The 22,481-nt window shown below is 36.0% G+C and overlaps 1 protein-coding gene across 8 annotated transcripts in view; it reads right to left on the reverse strand.

Moving 5' to 3' along the window:
- The window catches only part of LOC131046361 (uncharacterized), a 33,599-nt gene extending 12,661 nt beyond the window's left edge, over window positions 1–20,938 (reverse strand). Inside the window, exons 1-5 of one of the 8 annotated variants that reach the window (XM_057980095.2) lie at window positions 20,638–20,935; window positions 19,711–19,791; window positions 17,797–17,836; window positions 17,315–17,398; window positions 658–850 (exon numbers count right to left, since the gene is read on the reverse strand). In XM_057980095.2, coding sequence (XP_057836078.1) covers window positions 658–850; window positions 17,315–17,398; window positions 17,797–17,836; window positions 19,711–19,764 — 371 coding nt within the window. In that variant the 5' untranslated portion in view covers window positions 19,765–19,791; window positions 20,638–20,935. Of the gene's footprint in view, window positions 1–657; window positions 856–17,314; window positions 17,399–17,796; window positions 17,837–19,710; window positions 19,792–20,221; window positions 20,377–20,520 lie in introns of those variants that run through there. The other 7 variants (XM_057980096.1, XM_057980097.2, XM_057980098.2 and 4 more) reach the window with 7 other exon arrangements.
- Window positions 20,939–22,481: the final 1,543 nt, after the last annotated feature.

A 22,481-nucleotide genomic window follows, 5' to 3' on the forward strand; every position in this document is an offset into this window, starting at 1 on the left:
GTGTGCATTTTATATGCCCAAACTTTATTTCTATTATTTTTGGAATACAAGATTACTCTCGTATTTTCTAGCACCTTTCAAAATGGTGAAGAAATAGCATCTTGCTGTGGTTTGATATTCAGAAGAGCAGGCACAAAAAATAAATTTGAAAAAATAAAGCAAAATCGAGTACATGTTGCAGAAATTTGCAGCTTACAGTTTTCAGTTGCATTTATGGAATGACAACACAGGTAATCTTTAAGTAATTAGTAATAACAGTTCAAAATTTTAAATCAAATGGCTGTCCCTTTAGCTTTTTAGATGCAAATTCCCTCTACCATTTTAAAAAATGGAGATATCAGTTTTGTCATGTAGTTTTGTATACCTCATAAAAGAGATGCAGAAATCCAATTCCAACTGCCTTCACTTAAAAAATACAGAAAAGTGGGTGCACACTGATCTAGATCTTTGTACACAACTTTCTAAAAAATAGAACTTGAGGTAAATTTTTATGCTTGGATGAACAATGGCCACCAGTCATTATGCAAATAAGAGAGAAATGGACATAACTAACTTTCAAGTAGGAAAAAAACTCTGCTCTGCCTGGGTGTATGAGAGAGAGTATCTGCATTTAAGGAAAAATCAAATGGCAAAATAGTTAGAAGTTTTAGAATATACATATCAGGGTTGTGGGCAATCTTTTCAACAAAGTCTCCACGGTGTGGATACAGCGAGTGGATAATTCTCTCAACCACATCATAAGTGTCCACATTGAAGTAAGGCCTGTAGGATGTAATGCTGAAAAAACCTTTCCATCCATTTGATGGCTGTGCATTCCCCTCACCAACAGCACCAACCCCGCCAGGTGCATCTGCTCTACAAAAAATAGCAGAGTGCAATACATTATTTACCAATTTGCCATTTGCAAAATACCAAAAAGCTAGTTCATTTCGTTGTTATAAATCGTAAGTATTCAGTTCTGGAAAAACCACATTTAACAATTCATAACACATTTCGTCTTATGTAAATATGCAGCAGGTTACTGAGTAAGTGGACATATTTTCCATTGGACCTGTGGAATATAGAATTTCTTGGGCAAAAAATGTTAATTTCCACAATAAATTTCCAACGCAAATTACCACTTTGTAGTTTGGAAACTAAATACAATGTCATCAACACCATAGGTATAAATTATAAATGTTCATCTATGGCAAATTTGAAGACAACAGTCCACAATAAACTTAATAATATAAATAAACAGTAGGCTATTTCCAAGTCCAAATGATTTTAAGTAAAACACATGTTAAACTACAGGTGAGCTCTACCCCAGCAGCAGGATAAATGTGAAAGGTTGTAACTCTTTCCAAAGGGTAATTATGAAGGGTTGTCGTCTTTCCAAAGGGTGGTAATTTTGAAAGGTTGCGACTCTTTCAAAGGGCAGAAATCAAAGGGTGGTGATTGTGAAAGCTTGTAACTCTTGCAAAGGAAAGACAAGATGAAGAGGTGTGACTTCTCCCTCACATTGGAAGATATAATAAAGGGAAGAAGGTTTCATTTGAGGACATCCAAGGGAGATAAATTTGGAACATAGTTTATTATTCTTAAAGGCAGCAATGAAGGCTGGTGACTCAATTCTTATGAAGGGTGGTAACTCTTTCACCAATAAAGTATAAAAGAGAAGTCATTCCAAACATTCAAGGATCACTTATCAATCATCACTCATGAATCCATCAAGCAATCATCAATTATCAAATCAAGCAAAAAAACTGTCAGCAAATCATCACTCTATCAAATCAGTATTCATTCAATCATCATTAACCTATTTATCGAACTAGCATTCATGGCATCATCACCCATCAATCATCTAATCAACAATCACTTAATCATCACTCACCAATACCTCAAATCATTCAATCAAAAGAACTCTTTTAATCAATCAATCAATCATACAAATGTCAATCATTCAACAACTAAATTGTTGGGTTCGTTGGAAACATGTCTTGTACCCATTCTGGGAGCATCCCAGTGCGGGTATGCGCCTGGAAACACCCAAGGAATGCCCCAGACACCTCGGAAACTTTTAAAAAATACACATTTTTAAACATGCAAAAAGGTAACAAAAACCCTATAAAGACCCTAAATGCCTAATTTCGCCCACAACAAACATCATTTTGCTCTTTTCACCCATTTTTTTCTCATTTACACATTTTGAAGGGCGATTGGTTTTTTCAAAGGTGATTGATTGGAGAGTGTCAAAGGAGAAAAGGTAGCTTGCACAAAGGAGTGCCAAACAGCTGAATTGTGTGATCACAAAAATGACTCCAAGGTTCCCCAATGCGTACAGATGGTCTCAATTGGTTTGTTGTCATTTGCTGGTAATCTCAAGGAGGACTTATGGAATTGTTCGAGGAGTTAATCAATCTAAGGATTCTTTCTGCTGATTCCCGACACTGGTAACTTTCATTTTTTTTGGAATGATTTTGCAATAAACTCTTTCCAATCCTACTTATTCTAAGACTTGGAAAATAAAGGAAAAACGAAGAGGTTTTAGGAAGATAATTCTAATCCTAAGCTAATCACATGAACTCTGGAGACAAAAATTGCAAAAGTGGAATTTAAACCAATTCTTGTTTTGCCAATTCAACAACTACACAAGAATGGTGTTATCTTCTAAGGTATTCAAAAGGTTTTCAAATCACTTATATTCACCAACATATTGAACAATGAGTATAGTAATAGAAGTTAAGTTTTCATTTACTTGTTCAGGCTAACTTTGTAAAATAACTAAAAATCGTTCAATTATAAAAACTATGAACACATCAACTCCACATTAAGCAATTTTATCAATCCTTCATTCAATCTATCAACTCGGAAATTAAATCTATTCCAATGAGAGCTAAGAAACCATGTTAACTTACAAAAGTGGACAAAAAGATTCACCAAACTTCAATGAATTATGTCCATTACTTAAGAAGTATCACTACAACAATTTCTCTGAAATCTCTTGCTTCACAAATGAGAGGGAGGAGCCTTAAATAGGAGTACAAAATAAATGAAGGGATAGGATCAATTTAGGATCAACAATCAAGATTAAAACATTAAACCCTAATTAGGGCAAGCTACGACAATTATCCAAAACATACCAATGAGAAATAAACAACTATTATATCCAACTTTCTTCTAGAAGTGGGGATCCCTTATCCTTTTCTTTGGCAGAAAATTCAATGAACCTAGTCACTATGGGGTCGATCTCTTCCATTGGGACAGTTGGCATAATGTCGATCTTGTATTCCATCAGGTCCATCTCATGTTCACATGTGGCAAAAGTGGCTATCCAATCTATTTCTAATTTTCAAAAACCATCCTCAATGGGCAGAATTGAGAATGTCTTGCTAAAATGTTGCTTCTGGTTTGGATTCTTCTAAGTGAAGAAGTTGTTCTAAACTTTGGCTTTCAGATTCTATACATCTATGTCCTTGTCTCGGACTATTTCCTGCTCAAGCATATCAAAAACTATGACGAAGACCTTGTCTTGCACAGCTTTGATTGTTTCTTCTATTATGGCACCATCAATCTTCATCTTCTTCAAGACTTCTCCTCTAGCCACAAATTTATGATACCATGTGCTCAAGTCATATGATGGCCTAGATCAATTACATTTCCATTGACCAAGTCTTGTTCAAGGATTCCTTTCAGCACCTTTACACATGGGATTGTCTTCTCTTAATTTGAAAATCTTCCAAGAACTCAACTATGCTCTAGATTCTATATATGAATGAAGAGATCCGAGCATAGACTTGTGCCAATTCTTCCACGAATTTGATGGCCTTGTCTGCAACTTCTGCAATCCATTCGTTGGCTTCTTTGGCTACCATCTTCATTCCTTCAAAGCTCTCGATTGATTATTGTGGAAGAGCCAAAGCTGGAGTGACTATTGCCTCTTCTCGTCTAATAGGGTTTATCAAATGTCGGATATAATCCTTCAATTGTTCATTCTTCACTTTGAGTTTGTCCTTTTCTTCCTCTTTATTTAGCCTTCCCTTGATGGCCCTAACTGAATCATCTAACTCCTCGACTTCCTGTTCCTTTGTAGCAAGACCTAAGTCCACAGTCATTAGCTCGTAATATTCAAGGGTGATGTCCTCTTTTGTTTTGTCAACTTTTGGAATGGCCACCTGTATTGAGCAAGATCCTATGCCATCTTTATGGATTAAGGAATATTTCTTTGCCTTCTTTTCCATAGGCCGGTTCAATCTGGCTAAGAACTTTGTTGAATCGTCCACTAGTTGGACTTCTATAATAGCTTTCTTTTTCCATTATTTCTATTAACCAATCTGGTACCGTTGATTGTTCAATACCATCATCTTCTTCATTTCCTTCATCTCCCCAGAGTGCAGAAATCATTCCTTCCTGAAAACCTCCTCCTAAGATATCAACTTCAAAATTCTCCAATTCCTCATCCATTACTATCATTGGATTATCAAGGCTATCGGGAACAACTTGTTGTTGGACTAGTTCTTCACTTGGTTCTTCACAAATTTGAGGTGTTCCCATATAAATTTGTAGATTGTCTGCAACTGGAGCTTTGTTCCTATCTATGGATGAGCCAACTTCTTCAACCAAAGAAGTGTTGGTAGGGGAAGATGCATTGTTTGTTTTCTACTTCTTGTGTATAATTTCCTCATCTAAAATCCTCTTTCTTCCAGGCCTTAGTGAACTCTTTGTTGTATCCTTCCTTTTCCTAGAATTTCCACTTTCCGGTTTCTCAGCATTGAGTCACTTCATCCTCATTGGAAGAACAGGAATCCATGCTTCCTATTGAATCATAGGTGAAGGCAATATTCGTCTCCTTCAGTTTGTAAGTCTACCGATCCACCCACCACTTAGTGCATTTCATGATTAGCCTCATCAATGTATCCAAATCTAAAAGCTCAGGTTCAAACCAATTTGTTGCAAGTAGAGGTTTATCTTTTTCTTCTTCAGAGTGTGACTGGGTGTAATCTCCGTCATCTTCATGTTGATCAAATATGGGGAAAAGCTCAATTGTTCTAATCATACTCACTGATATCCTGGACCACATTCTCTTTCTTGTTTCATACTCATCAATCGCATTGGGCCAAAAATCCTCAAGATCAACTCTATATTTATACTTCTTTTTGTTTACCATCCCAATATGGTGATGAGGATCAAAGTTGGACCTTGATCGATAGAAGGAGAATAGGTACCATTGCATTTCCACATCTGCCTTATCAGTTGCCTGTGCTAATGGACATGATTCTAACATCTTTCCAATTATAAGGGGAAAAGAAATTCCAACCTTTTTCTTGCCTCTTTGGATTTTCTCATACGTGTCCACTTGTCTGATGACTTCTAGCAATATCATCTTATGTAAAGGATATCTTGGAAGTTTGTATGCACATCCTTGGACCCTCAGGTATGTAAATCTAGGGAATTGAATATACCAAGATCCAAACTTGCCTATCATATCCTTGGCCTCCTGTGTCAATCGTTGATGAGTACCTCCTTGAAATATCCAGATGATGTACATTAGGAATGCATCATTGACTCTTTAGAAATGAGATTTCTCCTATATATGCAATTGTCGATAACAGTCATACGCTTTGAATTGACCATCCTTGTTTCCCACAATGCCTTTTGAAAGCAATCCCTTATATCTGTAACATCTTGCCAGCATGTAAATGATGTAGGAACTCATGTAAAAAGACTTTTTGTGCTCTATGTTTCTCAACTGCTCATCTATGCTATTACTGATTATTTTTGCCCAATTTATCATTTTGATACCGAAAGTGATCTCCTTGATGAAGTAGAACATCCAAGGCTCGAATGGGAAGGCTTGAGGGCTTCCCGTGACTCTGTTTAGCAATAGGATGAGGTCTCCATACTCTTCTTTGAAATCTGTCCGGAAAAGTTTCTTAGGCATTTTGGTATGATGAGCCCTTGGCTTTTGCAACCATTGCTTGTTGATTACTTCAGCACAAGAGTCAAGTTTTCCTTCAATCCTTAGTAAACCTGAGAATTTTGATGAAATCCCTTAAATTGCTTTAAAGAATCGCTTTCAACTTTATCTCCAAGTCTAGAAGTTAGCCTGAAATTCTCCTAGAAGTTGCCTTGTACCTACAATTTACTTCAAAAATTGCTTTTAAGTTTTAAAAAAATTGTTTCCTAAACTTCAACTTTCAGCCTTGAGAAATGATTTGTGAGTGAATGAAATGCCAATGCTCATGCTTATAGAGAGATTGAACTCTTGCTTTATTTTATTTTTGTTTTTATGTTTTATTGGAAACAAATCTGGTCTTGTTTTGAACACCAAGTCGAACCTTCTCTTGCTTTCTTGCTTTCATAATCTCAACCACAATCTCTCATGCTTTCTTCTAGAACCTTCTCTTTATGGTGAACTTCATGTCTTGATTCAAATTTTTCAGATTTATCAACATAGCCAATTTCTATCCACCTTGGGCTGACTTTCCACTTGTTTGAGGAATTGTCCTTATGTATAGAGGGCGGACTTCATGCTTGTTCAAGGATTTCCTTGATGTCTAGGCGGGTTTGGCACTTGATTGGGGATATTCCTCACTAGGGTGGACTTCATACTTAGTCAAGGAATCCATCCAAAGGGGCGGACTTGGCATCACAATAAGGAATTTCCATGCAAGGGAGGGCGAACTTAATATTTGAACAAGGATTTTCCCATGCCTTGGACAGACTTGGCTTGAAGTTAAGGAATTTCATCATTCCTACAGAGGAATTCACTAGAGGACAAGGAATTTTTTCTAGGTTGGAGCGGACTTTGCTTCAACTCAAGGGATTTCACCATGCTAGGAGCGGACTTCATGTCAACTGAGGATTCTTGGCCTAAACTTCATACTTAGCCATTTTCTTGTGATCTTTCATTAGCATTCCTGACATTATCCTCTGGATTCATAGGTGGTTCCATATCTGGTTCATTCTAGATGAACTTTCTTGGCTTGACACTCCTTCTGACTCGGTAACTACCTGTGATCCCGAGAAAAGAAAAAAGCAACTTTCTTTTTTAAACAAAAAAAAAGAACAAAAAAGCAAGTTCCCAGATTGGCCCCAAATTGCCAAAAATGAAACTTGTTGAAAAATAAAACAAGTGTCCTAAAAAATAGGATGTTGTCATAATTGATCCTGGGAAATTGCGTTTTTACTCCTTCAACGTATCTAAGCACATCCATAGCATCAGAACGTTCTTTTGATCATTCTTTCTCCTTATTGATTTGACGACTCCTTCAAATTTGAAGAACTTGACTCATTTGCGAATGTGAGAGATTGGAGACAAAACCTAAGATGCCAAAACACCAACCTAAAAAGAAAAAACAAGGGGGGCCCATTTGCAATGGGGCAATGTGTGATTATGTCACAACAGATCTTCCTTTCATAGGAGCTGGATGTGGATTATTGTCTATTATTTATAACTTTGCTATCTTGTGGAGGATTTTATCTTCATGGTCATGTGCAACTGGCAGCAAAATCCATTACCTTGTCTTATCTTAGCAGCAGTTTCATGACATTTAAATGTTATTCTATGGCGGCATCTTATTTCTATGTTTGGTAAATTCAAATCTCTGGGTATGGCCAGTGGCTGCTGTCAGTATCGACTGCATTATTTTTAGTTCTTTCTATTTTTAGCCGAGGCAACTGCTGCCAGACCTAGTGGGAGTCCTTGTTACTTTTGGATCATTTTTAATGTGGCATAGGAGTGGTATAAGCATGTGGGCAACTGTTGTCAAACTTCACGGCAGCCATTATTTTTAGTTATCATTTTAAATCTATGTTCCACCAAGTTTCTAGGACAGGGGACATGTTTCAAGGATGGATTTTTTTAGGCCATTTTTGGGGTCGGCAGGGGACCGCTATATAAAAATACAGAAAATTTACAGGGAAATTTCAAATATTCATATGATAACATTGATAAGGTATTCATCATATTTACATAAACATTATAAAATTGTAATATCCCTTGCCAAATCTGATTGAAAATTTCTGATTTAAATGCTCAAGGAATATTGTCAAACACTTGTCATGAAACATTTGTACTTGATGATTGTGGTTTCTTTTTTATATTATGTAATTCCCACGTGCCAATGAGTGGTACTAACAGCAATAAATGTAGCCTCCAACAATCTGAAATCACTCTTCAAACCCCTTTGAATTCATGTAGATTAACTCTTCTAAAATGCATTAGTACTGTAGCGTTTACTATTCACGGGTACTGTAGCGCACTGTTCATGGGCACTGTAGCAGCAAATAAATATCTGAATATAATCCCTTTCAATCTGCAAACAAACTCTAAACTTGATAACTCCCTACAACTTGGAATTTGACCAGCAATTATAATCCTGCTGCTATGGTCCAGCCAGCATAATTAATTCGCACCAGTCTGAAGGTGCTGCAAATTGACAAGCAATTGTTGCATATGTCTTCTAATAACCCTAGTGCCCCCTTCTGCAGCAAATCCGAGATTTTTGAAAGCCTGCAGGTATTAATTCGAACCCTAGAAGCATGTATGGCCCTACATCAGTACGGCCTACAACTGATTTAAAATAACTCCTCAAAATGCTGATGGAATTCGTTGAATTCCCTTGCCCAAGGTTGGAATCTGATCCACAAAAAGTAGATAATTGTTTGGCACTGAATATTCCTTCAAAACTTTACCAATTCATACAAACTGAGCTTCCGAATGAAGCCCTCCCTGAAGACCAAATTCAGGAGATATCACACTCCCTCAAATGGTTGCACAATTGAAGAATTTCTGCTCTCCAATGGCTGAAGTCGAAACCCTGGTTCCTTATTCTCACAAACTTCACCAATTTCAAAATGCATAATTCTCCCTTCTCCCTTTTTCAAAAGCCTTATATACTTTTCCAAGAGAGTTTGATTTCTCATGAAGCCATTAAATTGTTTTTAATAAAATTAAATAGATATAACATGGGCACTTTAAAAACTTCATTAAATACTTTGGAGTTACAATAATTAGCATTTAATTTGCCCCCCCCCTTTAATGATGATTTGACCCTCAAGTAAGTTATGAAATAAAATTACATTATAACTTTATAATATGATCCTTTAAAATCGTTAATGTTTATTTTGACCAAATAAACATTAATATCTCCATAATTACTCAATAACACTAAACGTCGTCTGAACTCGGGACTAAGCAGATGAAGCTACACATGACCAAATGCTTTACTAAAATTAGTAAGGGTCCCTCTCTATCAAATCCTGACTTACTATAAATAGTAAGTTGAGCTATCGGAGTCCAAATGAAGCCAAACGAAAGCCAAACCTACAAAAATATATCCACTGGAGAAGCTGCATCCCTCAAAGGACCCCTATCCAACCATATTAGGCTACGAGGGTCAGGAATAGGCTAATCCCCCCCCCCGAAGAACAGGAACAAACTAAAATGGGGACATTACAATCCGCCCCTCTAGAAATTGCTTGTCCCCAAGCAATCCCAACTGCAAATAAACTCCTCCACCTGGATCCCAAGTGAAGACATGTGTAATGTCCCTGCTACCTCCAAATGACTCCTGTAACCCTGACACATCAAGCTGAACCTACTGAATCAACTCATCACTGCCATCTGGTGTTACAGGAGTAAGAGTCTCAAGTGGAGGTTGTGGTCACATAAATCTGTCCATTTTAATTAAATGAATATTTGTTATTTATTTGATTAAAAACCCACTAGCCAACAGTTAATTAAATTAACATTTAATTAATTCATCTTCAAATCATTCTCCTATTAATTAAACAAATTATTCAATTTCTTTTAATTAATTCATTAAACCAAATTCACAATCAATTAAATGAATAAATACTATTTATTTCATTTTAACCCCCTTTCCTCTTTTAAATAAATTAAATAAAACATTTATTTAAATCATTAAATCCCCCCCCCACTTGCATTCTCCTAAAAATGCAACTTGCACCTATTTATTGAAATAAATAAATTTTATTTTAATAAAAATCTTATTTTCCCTCACCCACCAAACCCACTTGCAATCCTAACCCCCTTCTAGATTCTTCTAACCCCTTCCTAATTAGCCTAATCCATCCCCTAAATATTGTCACATTCCTAAGCAACTTGAAGTCACTTCTCAAATACTCCAAAGTCTTTGAAAAGCATTAATTGATTTGTGTGTTCAACAATTTAACCTCTAAAGTCTTCCAAACCATTAATGGCTCTTACATGACCATTTATGGTTAAATCCACTTGCACCCATGGTTAGGGACTTTGACCCCTAACTCAACCCTCATGTAACCCATGTGTCTCCTCAAGCATTTATTGCTTTGACCATGGTTATCCTCACTAGCTCTTGCACAAGAGTTTATCTATTGGATAAAAGCATTATTCTTTGAATAATGAATTTATTCACTCAACCCCACCTTAACCTTAACTCCCAAGTTAACTCTCAGGTCATGTCAAGCATTTAATGCTTCTTCCCTCTCCTCTCAACCCATCTCATGCTGACACTTGTCATCCTGGGATTGGGTTGAAAGTCCTCACATGGATTGATTATCATTCAATCCCGACCCTTGTTGAGATTACTCAATCTCAACCATTCATTGCTCCATTTTACCTATAAATAGAGCTCACATTCCAAATTTTCAAATCCTCAAGCATTTAGCATTCTTAGCCATAATCCTGAAAACTTGTATGCATTTACATTATAGTGAACTTTAGAGAAAGAGCATTTAGCATAAATAACATATATTGTCATTTTGGACTAAAATAAATCTTAGTTCATTTCATAGCATGTCTAATTAGTTTATTTTACATTTGCATATCATAGCTAAAACATTTCAATCTTGAATCTCCATAAGGCATCCATAGTGCAAAAAGTTGTTGAGAGCTACACTAATTTGGAACTTGGAGAGGAGAGGAACAAGGAAGGAGAAGCTACCAGCATGGTAGAGAGCATATGGAAATGTTAGTTACTTTTTGTAGATTCCTTAAGCTTTCTATTTGTTTAGTAGTGTCTTTCTTGATATGTTTGCTTAGTATAGTATTCAATCTTTGATTTGCTAACACTAATGACTAACTCTTGTCTCTTGTGTTTCCTTGTGTATGTTTAGCTATCAAAACAAGTTTTTACTAATCCTTCCATTTTGCAGAGCATCAGAGGCAACTCATACACTGATCAAAAGGACATATATCAAAGTCTGAAGTTAAATGAGAATGCAATGTAACACCTACCACTAACCTTTCAATGACAATGTGTGATTGAAATCGTATGAAATATGCATCTACAGTTGTTGGACATTTCTACGAACATTTAGCATGCACTCTAAGAGATCAAATGCACTTACAACAGATTGTCATTAACACAAACACTTGTCATACATACATGTAATTCCCACGTGCCAATGAGTGGTACTAACAGCAATAAATGTAGCCTCCAACAATCTGAAATCACTCTTCAAACCCCTTTGAATTTATGTAGATTAACTCTTCTAAAATGCATTAGTACTGTAGCGATTTACTATTCACGGGTACTGTAGCGATTTACTATTCACGGGTACTGTACCGCACACTTCACGGGCACTGTAGCAGCAAATAAATCTCTAAATATAATCCCTTTCAATCTGCAAACAAACTCTGAAATAAACCCTCCAATCAGCTCAATATTGACTCGTGAATGAAGCCAACTCTCACAAGCATAATCAGATGATATCGCACACCCTCTATATGCTGTTACAATGAAAGAGCCATGCTCTCCAATGTCGACGAGCCTTGAATCATGCAAAAACCCTTGGTATTCTACACTTCAATGCTCTAAAGAAAGTTCAATCAAAAACTCCCATCACATAATGAAGTTCGATTCCTTTTGCACACTTATATTTCCTCCAGAAGTTCGGCTTCTTCAAAAAGCTCTTAATTAACATTAAAATGTTATAATATTTCATTAGCATCAATAATGTAACTAAACCTTGGGTTATGTGCTCATTAATTATTAATAAACTTGGCCCCCTTCTCATGATAAATAGACCCTCATTTAAGTGCTTTATAATATAAAGTCATTTTATAACTTAATAATATAGTCTCCAAACAATTAATGTTTAATTGAGCCAATTAAACATTAATATCTCCATGAATACTCTGTATTTTCGAACGTCGTCTGAACTGGGAGCTAACATGAGGAGACTACATATGACCATACCCCCTTTACTAAAAATAGCAGGGGTCCATCTCTACCATCCGAAGACTTACTAAAAATAGTAAGTAGAGCAAATGATGTCCGAATGATGCCAAACGAAGACCAAACTAAAGCACTCTGAACACTGGGGATGATACCAATCCTCAAAAGACTCTCTAACCAATCCCATTAGCCTACGAGGGTTAGGGTAATAGGCTAACCCTCACTAAAGAACTGATGTCAACAAAAAGGGGACATCACAAAAATCCTTAAAACACAACAATAGAGTTCACATGAGAGTCAAACAAATTGATATCTAAATTTATTGTAAATGTACATATGATATAAAATTAAAAAATACTATAAGCACAATCCAAGTATCTTTGAAACATATAGCAATAATAGGCAATAGGCCAAGAAATAAAATCTGCCATTTTGTGCAAGTTATTGAATATTCATTAATCATTTGTGACTATCAACTGAAGCAGCTGTAAGTCAATCTTGCATTGCACATGAATACACATGATTTTATAAGTCAGTTCAACCTCTTTAGGTAATCGTTTTGACATATGATATGCTTGTATTTACCCTGACAATCGATTACATGGATACAAGGCATGGAGCCATCTAGATGCCTAAGATATCCATAACACACAACATAAAGATTGCTAACATCAGTGGATCTTAATACAAATACTTGTCATCAAACAGTCGAAAACTATTATAGTGCGAGCTTTTTAACCTGCCTGAAAATCCATCTTTCATTCAACCAACTTGGTACAGAAGATTAAACAACAATCAATGAAGATAATCATTAGTTCATCAATACTTGCAATCTCAAAAAGATTGTATTTAGTTGTAACTCCAACACCAAACTAGCCGGTTCCTTGACTGCATATTGCAATGTTTACATTATAGACAAACCAGCTCCACTTCAACAAGTTATTGATAGATGTGAATGAAACAACAATAGAGCCGCCCCAGTTTATCACATGCCACACACCTTAAACAATGAAATGAAAGAACGGGATGATAAGATAACCAGTCGTGAGATACATAAAACAAGATCACAATTCTGTCGTTGACGGCATGGGGACGGCCAGCCATCCCTAGGACGGTCAGGGAAAATCTCAGACATCCCCAACGCATCCAAGGGACGACCGGCCATCCCCACACCGTCCCTTTGTCATCTTGCTGTCTTGGAAACATTTCTGGTGGGTTTTCAAATTTTGGGGGTGGCTGGGAAATGTACTCAAGTTGTCCCTACGTGCCCGAAACATCGCCAGTGCAGGTAAATTGGAAAAAAACTTGCGAACACATCCCCGTGTACCCCTGTTTTAAATGCAACATGAGAGTTTTTTTTGGTCAAGGGAAAGCTGAAACATTTTCTGTAATTTGTTAAACAAATGACCAAGGACCTTTGAGAGGAGTATGACAAGCTCAGAAATCAATCATGGGAGGTGCTTAAGTTATGTTTTCTGATCTTGTGAATGGTAGAGGTAGATTATTTTGGTGTTCTTGTTGTTGAATCATAGAGGGATATCTGGTTGAATCAAGAAGACTATAATAATTAATATCAAACATTTGAATCTACATGTTTTTAGTTTTGCTTGTTGAGAGGATGTTAAGCCAATAAACTTGTAATTATTTTTTCAGAATATTAAAGAGTGCATTTTCTGTTATAATAGAGTTATTTGAGTTTAAATCTGGTTGCCTGAGTTGGCTACCCAATTCTGGTCTACATCATTGTTGACGTGTCTGAAATCGCATTGCTGCAAACTCCATACGGCCAACGTAGAATAGAATAACCAGCTGAGTATCCTATCCTCTCTTGAGATAAGGAAGTCCCTAATGCTGCTTTTTTTTTATATTGGATCAAAGGGGACGACCTCAAGGTTTCTTTTGTCAGGTCTTGACTGCGGGACTACTCAGTGGTTTGATGTGTTTTTTTGCTGGAAACACAAGGGGACTTACGATTTGCAACAAACTGGTCTGTTGTGATTCTCGAATTACGCAATAAAGAGCAAAAGGAAAGGGTTAGGAGATCTAAAACTAACAACACGGGTATGCGGGTAGACGGATTCAACATAACCAATTCCTGCTTGGCCAGAATAGCTCACAACCTTGCAGGAACGGTGCAATCTTCAAAGGGACTTGGAAGATTTTCAGACTGGAGACGCACGGCTAAGCACCCAATTCTGGCACAGCTCAGACGGACACCTGCAATTGAACTAAGAACAATTGAAGGCTCAGGTTAACCACACAAAAGGATACACAATCGGTATATCCTCAATGGTATGAGCCTGAATCTATCAAATACCTGCACACCCAAAATAGAAAGATCTATCTAAAATTCTGAGAGAAACCATGCAAACAGGATGAAAACAAGACAATAAACACCAATTCAATGTCTATATATTGATTTCAGCTGCCTATTACAACAATTTCTGCAGCATCTCTATGCTACTGCTTAAAATCTAACCTATTCTAACTCTAAAATCTAACTCTCAACCGAGTCTAACAATCTCTAACCATCTAACTATCTAACCCCTTACAAAAGGAAGGCCTCTGCCTTTTATAGATATTACAATTTTGAATCGAAGGCTAGGATGGACTGCATCCAAGGGCCCTGATCTGCCTTCCAGAAGCTGGCAGCTTTAACCCATGCCGAATTAATTCTCAGTTATCCAGCCAACAACTATCTCAACTACCTGCCACTATTTGGCTTCAATTTGAGTCTATCCAATCTTCTTGGTGGTTGGGAATAGTTATCCACAAAAATATCTTGCACGAGACCCATGGGCAGTTTACAATAAAGCAATTTCAGTTTTAAAACTGAATTTCTGGACTTAAATCCAACTGTGCACTTTCTTGAGAATGCATAGACTGAGTGTTATTTTGCCTTTTGCCTTCAATTTTGCCGGTGGACTTCAACTTTGTTCAGCGACACGGTTCCCAATGCTCAGTTGTTCTCGCGCTCTTGCATCTTTTCTTTTTCCAGTCTTCAACGCCTGGCCTTGAATTGTGATCCTTCCTTGATTTGCATTTGAGGCCTTCTCCTGGTTCTTCGATGACACCCTGCGATCAATCAACCAATTTCACTTCATTAAATTAATTAATTAATTTAACAAATATTAAATTTAATTACGACGTCTGGCTTGAGAAGCTCTTTGTGAGATGTATCTTGAAAATGCTTCTCCTTTCTCTTCGAATGTGAAATCTGATCCTTGGTCTTGATAGTGTTTGGGCGATTTACTTCTGCGTGATTTTACCTTTTGGAGTCTTGGGCGTTTTGAATGGGTTTATGGCGTTTTGAAAACTTCTTATAGCGCGATTCCGGAGGTTTGAAGAGCTCCTGTAAATTTTAAAATCATAACACTCATGCCTTTTCTGGTGAATTTCACAAAATGGAGGGCACTTTTGCAGACTTTAAACTTTACGTCTCCATCTTCCAAATTACGAACTCTGCGTTTTTTCATGCTTTGTTGTCTATTACACTTTCTGCGATGTATTCTTCGGAGGAATGGGAATTTTACCAATTTCGCATTCCTTACATTTGGGCCTATGCGTCGCGATTCTGGGCACTATGGCGAATTTTGGAGACTTAACGTTTTTTGCGAATTTATCCAATTTTCGAACCTTGGGGAGTTTTGCAAATTCTACGTCTATCTTCCAACTCGCGACCTTGGGGATGTTTTGCAACTTAAAAACTTCGGACCCTTTGCCCCTCTTTGCAAACTCTAAGAATTTCGAACCTTTCAAGCATTTTTTGGCAAACTGGGAGTATTTTCGGAGCTAAACGCGTTTTGGCAAATTTGATATATATTTTGAAATTTTGGAGCTATTTCACCCTTTGCAAATTGCAGAGTGTTTGAATGAATTTAAACGCTTTTTTGCGATTGGGGATATTTCGGAGCATTTGCCTTATTTTGCAAATAAAACTTCGGACCTTGGCCCCCTTCTTGCAAGTTATAAAACCTTTTTGCAATTTCAGAGCTAGGGTCCAAAATTGAGGTTTTAAGTGAATTTCGAACCTGGAGGAGCTTTTTGCAATATTTCACTTTTTGCCCCAAGGTCCGAAATTGAGAGACTTAAGTGAAATTCAGACCATTTGACACTTTTTGCAACATTTTAAACTTTTCAACTTTTTGCCCCAAGGTCCGAAATTGGGGGTTTTAAGTGAAATTCGGACCTAAAGGCACTTTTTGCAACATAAGTGATTTTCAAACCTTTTGCCAGTTTTTGCAATTTTTTCACTTTTTCACATTTTAGCCCTAGGGTCCAAAATTGGAGGACTTAAGTGATTTTCGGACCTCTGGGGGCTTTTTGCAACTTTTTCACATTTTAGCCCCAAGGTCCAAATTTGGGCATTTTAGCGATTTTTAAACGTTTTCCTCAAGAAGTGTGAGCTTGGGCACTTGGACAAGTTTGTCAAGATCTCGTTGAAGGATCATTTTATGGAATATAACATTTAAGTATAAGTGACCTTATACTTTAAGTTATATTCCATATATACTTTCAAGATGTTTGAGAGTGGTTTCGGACCTCCAGGAGTTATATTGCAAATTCTAGTTTTTGGAGGATTCCTCAGTTTTCCAGACTTAATCAAATTTCAGGATCAGGACATTCCAGACTTAGCCAAATTTCAGAGCATTTGGAGATCAAGACGACATTCCAGACTCCATCACTCACCAACTTGACCCTTCATATCCCCTTCCTCTTCCGCAAGGACAGAAAGGCACAAACCGGGGGGTCCCAATCCAAGACGGGGATGGGTGTGCGATTCGCACAACAATCGCCAAGTATCTTCTCTTTCTTGCTTCAGTACATACAATATATTTACATTTTGAGACTAGCTGCATATAAAAAATGATTGACAGTTCAGCCAAAAAATCGGCATCTACCAATTAAAGATATGTAAATCTTTCAATGGTACTTCCTAGAAGTTAACCACAAGCAAAGGATAAATCAAATAAAATACTAGTTAATAAGTAAACAAGATCTTAGACTAGCCAATAGCTTTCACTTTGAATTAAGATGGTTTGACTATAAATACAAGCAAAAATATGGTTGTCAGGGACAACTTCTGACTATAAAAAAAAAATAGTTATTTACTTCATAGTTCATAGCATTGACATATGATCAATACATACCATCAACACTGTGTGTAGGTTGATATCCCCACGGTCTGCTTAAACCAGTGTTCGGTGTTGGTGGAAATATCTGTAGGTTTGCTTCTGCATGCATATCACAAGGCCTACCATCAATCATGAAATATACGGCATACTTAAATACTAGCTAGATAATATCTCAAATTCTCAACGCATGTAGCAAGGTGTGAGGTGCATAAACAACCCAATGTGGGTGCATTAGAAAATCAAACAAACTTAAGTGGTAATCAATTGACAAAGCAATTTGGGAGTTGAACAAGGAACTCCAAATTTATTAGCATATCCTGAATAAATTTCTATCATCAGGAATCACGCCACTGAAAAGATTTACCAACAGAAAGATTACTAATTGTTTAGGTTCTTCTAGTGACACAAGGGAACTTGCCATTGGATTTTATCTGGAAAAGAAAACTGTACTTTGAATGTGTATTGAAATGGAGAAAGACAACATGGATTATACATACCTCCAGATTTCAGCAGCCTTGGATCACTGTCTATCACAGCCTACACATGAACATTTCATGATAAGAACATGAAGTACAATGTCTGGTAAAAGACAGCAGTCATGAACAGCTACACACTAATCTTTGCAACCAAAATAATGTGATTGTCTGTAATATTGTCTCAGAATATATGGCCAGTTTAAAAAAGGGAAATATATCATGCAGAAAGTAAATAACAATGATATGCAAATAAGATATAAAAAAATCAAAAACAGAATCTGCCATGCTTATATGTATTATGTAATTGGTACTAGGTAGTACATCAAATCTAGCAAATTGTCTAATGCCAATCTCACAGTTAAAATGATCAAAAATATATATACAAATGTCTAACTGAATGCATAAGAACAACAGTCTATGTCAAGAAGAAATAAGTGTGGACTATGCCTAGTTTCCAAGCATAAGAAACAGAGTCTATAAGAAGAAGAAAAAAATCTTGGACTGTCTCTAATCTCGTGGCATCTATTTTTGATAATTTGCTCTAGCAGTTGCCCTCATGTTTCATGATAAAGGGCCAAATAAAGGTTTAGAAAGCTATTCCTAACAATGTTGTCACATCAACCAAAACTAGAACATCCCGCTTGCCAAATTGATGTAAATTAAGTAGAGAATGAAGCACGTGTATTATTGAAGTGTGCTTATACAAATGATAGTAGGCATTAAGCAGCGATTTGCAATCGGAACCAATTACATGATATCATATAAAAGCCAATCAATCAAAGCTTGGAAAGATTATTTCAAAATCAGATGCTGGTACAAACAATCTTCTAAAAAAGTAGAATTTGATAGCTCCTATACACCAATTCATATACATATATCAATATGTGTGCGCAATTGAGATCATAACCTTGTACATGAAATCTTTGAGAACACACCTAACCAATCTTGGAGAATTTATTTCAAAAGTGAACACTCTAAAGTCAATTTTCTAAATGAGTGAATAGATTTGAAGTCCGTCCAGTTGTGTTCTAGTGATTGAGAGGCAAAACTAATTTTGAAAATGTACAACAAGAGCCTTTTGTTGCTAGGTAGCTATCTTGGTGTGTGTGACTTTGTATATGCGCATATATCAAATCCTCGCTTTCTTTCAAAGATTCTTGTGATTATCTATTGCCCATTACTATGAGAAGTTAATTAAATGACAATTTCATATCTTCTGGCATAATCATAAGTATTGTCTGAACAAATTTTATATGGAGAGACGCTGCTACTTACAAAAAGTTGATCATATGACCAATTCATACACTTTGTGATATAATATAAAATTCTCAGTTTCTTTAAAATATTGATTCTTAGATAATCTATCACCCCATTACTTCCAACGAGGTCATCATATCATAAATTCGTTCATTTTCCAACATATTCATTTATACATATGATCTGATACCGGTTAAGAGCATTTAAGGGAATTGTGCCCTTCAACTAATATTATATCATTTATGCCCTTGGCCAATGGCCAAAAGCTCTCTTCGTGGCTAGGCCCTAAATTCAGTTGACCAGCTAAAGATCCTCTCCTTATTGGTCAAGTCGGATAGAGTAGAATTTCCATTTTCTTTTTTATTCAATTTCCATAAACCAGATCAGATGAGAAATTTCAATCCAAAATGAACGAACAGGTCATAAACCATCTCAGATGAGAGATTTTAATCCAAAATGAACAAACAGTTCATCCATTGATTTGCACTAACAGAAATTTACGGAAACAGAACCAAAGTTACAGCAAACTGGATCTGCAAGAGGAGGCACAACAAACATTTCCAGCATCAAACATCGCAGCAGCACAATAATTTGATTCTTTAAAAGCAAATACGATGAATTAAATCGCACTAAAGAAATTGGCTTAAAATTTTGAGAAAAAAGATAAAGATTACATACAGGCACGGAGCCAGGAAGATGACTCGTTGGAAGACTGGCATAACCTCTGGACATTTTAAGAGGACGATAACTCGAAAATATCTGCAGTGAAAATTTATTAAAATCTTTACATCAAATTGAAATAATCTGCAGAACTTCAACGGAATTTTACCAAAATATTAGCATTAAATCAAAATAATCTGCACAAATTCGACGAATATTTACCAAAACATATGAAGTAAAACAAATTATCTACAAAAATTCAATGGATACTTATTAGACTTTTGCAATAAGTCGAAATACTCTGCACAAATTCAACGACTATTTACTAAACATTAAATCGCAATAGTATGCACAAATTCAACAAATGATTACTAAAATCTTAGCATTACTTCGAAATAATATACCAAATGAACGGATATTTGGCAAAACCTTTAATAAAAGGGAAAAAATCTGCATAGATTCAAATAATATTTAACATTAAATCGAAATGATCATCACAAATTCAAAGAGTAATTACTAAAAGCTTTGCCTTAAAATTGAAATAATCTGCACGAAATCAACAAATATTTGCCAAAATCTTTGCAGTAATCAGTATATCTTCAGAAACTCGACGAATATCCCCTAAAAATCATATCGATTTAATCTGCACCGCTTCAACGAAATTTTGCTGAAAACTAAATATAAGTAATCAGCACAAATTCAATGCTTACTCACCAAAAATCTTTACATCCAATCGAAAAGAACAATATGCACAAATGCAATGATTATTTACTACAAACTTTGCATCAAATCGAAAGACTAATCAGCGCAAATTCAACGAATACTTACCAAACCTGTACATTAAATCAACACAATCTGTACAAATTCAAACGAATATTGACGAAAACCTTATGAAAGCTTGAAACTTTAATGCTAAAGGATAAATTATCAAAATCTGAACTGTACCTGAAAAGGAGTTAGGCGGCGATCATCTCTGTATTTTGCGAAGAGTCAGATGTATCTTCACGATGAAGTAAGCGTAATTTGTTTAAAATTTGACGATGGGGTTTCTTAAATCTTTCGCTTTACGGACGGATTGGCATTCGGTAATTCATAAAGGCACTTGCGTCATAAAAATTGGTTTTCGCTCATTCTCTTTTACCCGCTTTTTTGGGCTTTTTAAGTTTCCCCTGTAAATTTCATTTCAACGAATTAAAATAACTGCTTACGGATGCACAAACGCACGCAGAAGCAACGCTTGGCATGAAAGCGGGTTACCTACAAAAAATATATCTATATCGCTTTTAAATTTACTTTATGGGGTGATAATTACGTATTGGGTCCAATCATGGGGGCCACTTTGCTGTTCTTGGGTGTTAATGATCTCGTGTGAGCTACCTGAGAGAACTTTAGGCATTACATAATTTTAAAGGGTATAGTTAGATATTGCAGTCTTATAAGTTGTTAAGTTTGGTGGATGTTATTAAAAATATTCATTTGTTCAAATCATATTAATGGTCTTTTTAAAAAACAAAAGGTGTGAGTTCATTATAGCATCTTTTTGTTTATATAAACTTGGTAGGTGATTAAAATGGTTAAATGAGGTATGGAAATGAAGAGAGTGTATTTTTGTATGGTTGGAATAGTTGAAATATAAGAATATTTATTTTAGATTGTAAAGTTTAGAAAGATATCTAGGTTAAACATGTAAATAATTTGGTAATAATGTTTTTTGAAATTTATTTAGCAAGGAGATAATTGAAAGTATGAAAGAGTTCATTATCAAATTGAATGGTAGAAGATTGGTATTTCACAAAGCAAATATAGTAAGGCATGTTGTCCCATAGGTTGTCTTTGATCTCATGAATGCTACAAATCTTCTATTTTATTCTATGTATTTTCAAAAATTTCAGCCACATAGGTAGATTTCCAAACAGTAGTGGCATCAAGCTTAAATAAAGTTCCCATTCAAGTTCCCCTTGCTACCACCGAGCTTCATCTCACCAATTTGCAACCATGCTTGTCAAACATTTATTCTTCAATCATTCAACTTCGAAACTAAAATCATATTTGTAGCTAATTTGTGAATATGTGAAACGTCAAGGAGGGTCTTAATCCTCTCATTGCTAAAATGCAATAATACCTTTCCTCTTCCAACCATCATATATCTACCGTTGTCCCCAAGGTAGACATTACCTCTGTCGTATTTATCATATGTGAAAAACAACTCCTTATGAGGAGTCGTGTGATATGAGCATCTTGAATCAACCAACCAGTGCTCATTAGCAATGACATTACAAGCAAAAAGTAAAGTTCATCATCACCTACATCAAAGGATTTTTCTATGGAGGAAACATTTTGTTTCTACACTCCTTCATGCATCCTCTTTCCCCACGATTCCAACACTTAACTCTATTCTTCTTTCCAAGAATCTTAGAACGACCTTTGGACTTGTTTGTAGGCCCTTGATCTCTTTTTTACCCTTTTTCTTTAGGCCTACTCTTGAAATTGAGAGCAACACCTGAGCTATTCATAGTTTTTCTCCTCATTTATGGTGTCAACAAAGTCACAACAAGTGCATCCACCTATGGATCTTTAAGGTTAATAATGATAGCAAGAATAAATTTTTTCCAAGACTTAGGTAAAGAACAAAAAAGCATAATGCATCTAGTTTCTTCCTCAAACTGGACATCTATGGAAGCTAGTTAACTCAAAATCAAAGAGGCAAAATCTATATTATTCTTCAAAGAGAAATTACAATGCATAAAATGCCCTTAATCTTGCATCAAAACTAGCAACATGTGTGTACC

Source organism: Cryptomeria japonica, chromosome 8 (assembly GCF_030272615.1).
Source record: "Cryptomeria japonica chromosome 8, Sugi_1.0, whole genome shotgun sequence".
In the NCBI taxonomy this organism is placed as follows: domain Eukaryota; kingdom Viridiplantae; phylum Streptophyta; class Pinopsida; order Cupressales; family Cupressaceae; genus Cryptomeria; species Cryptomeria japonica.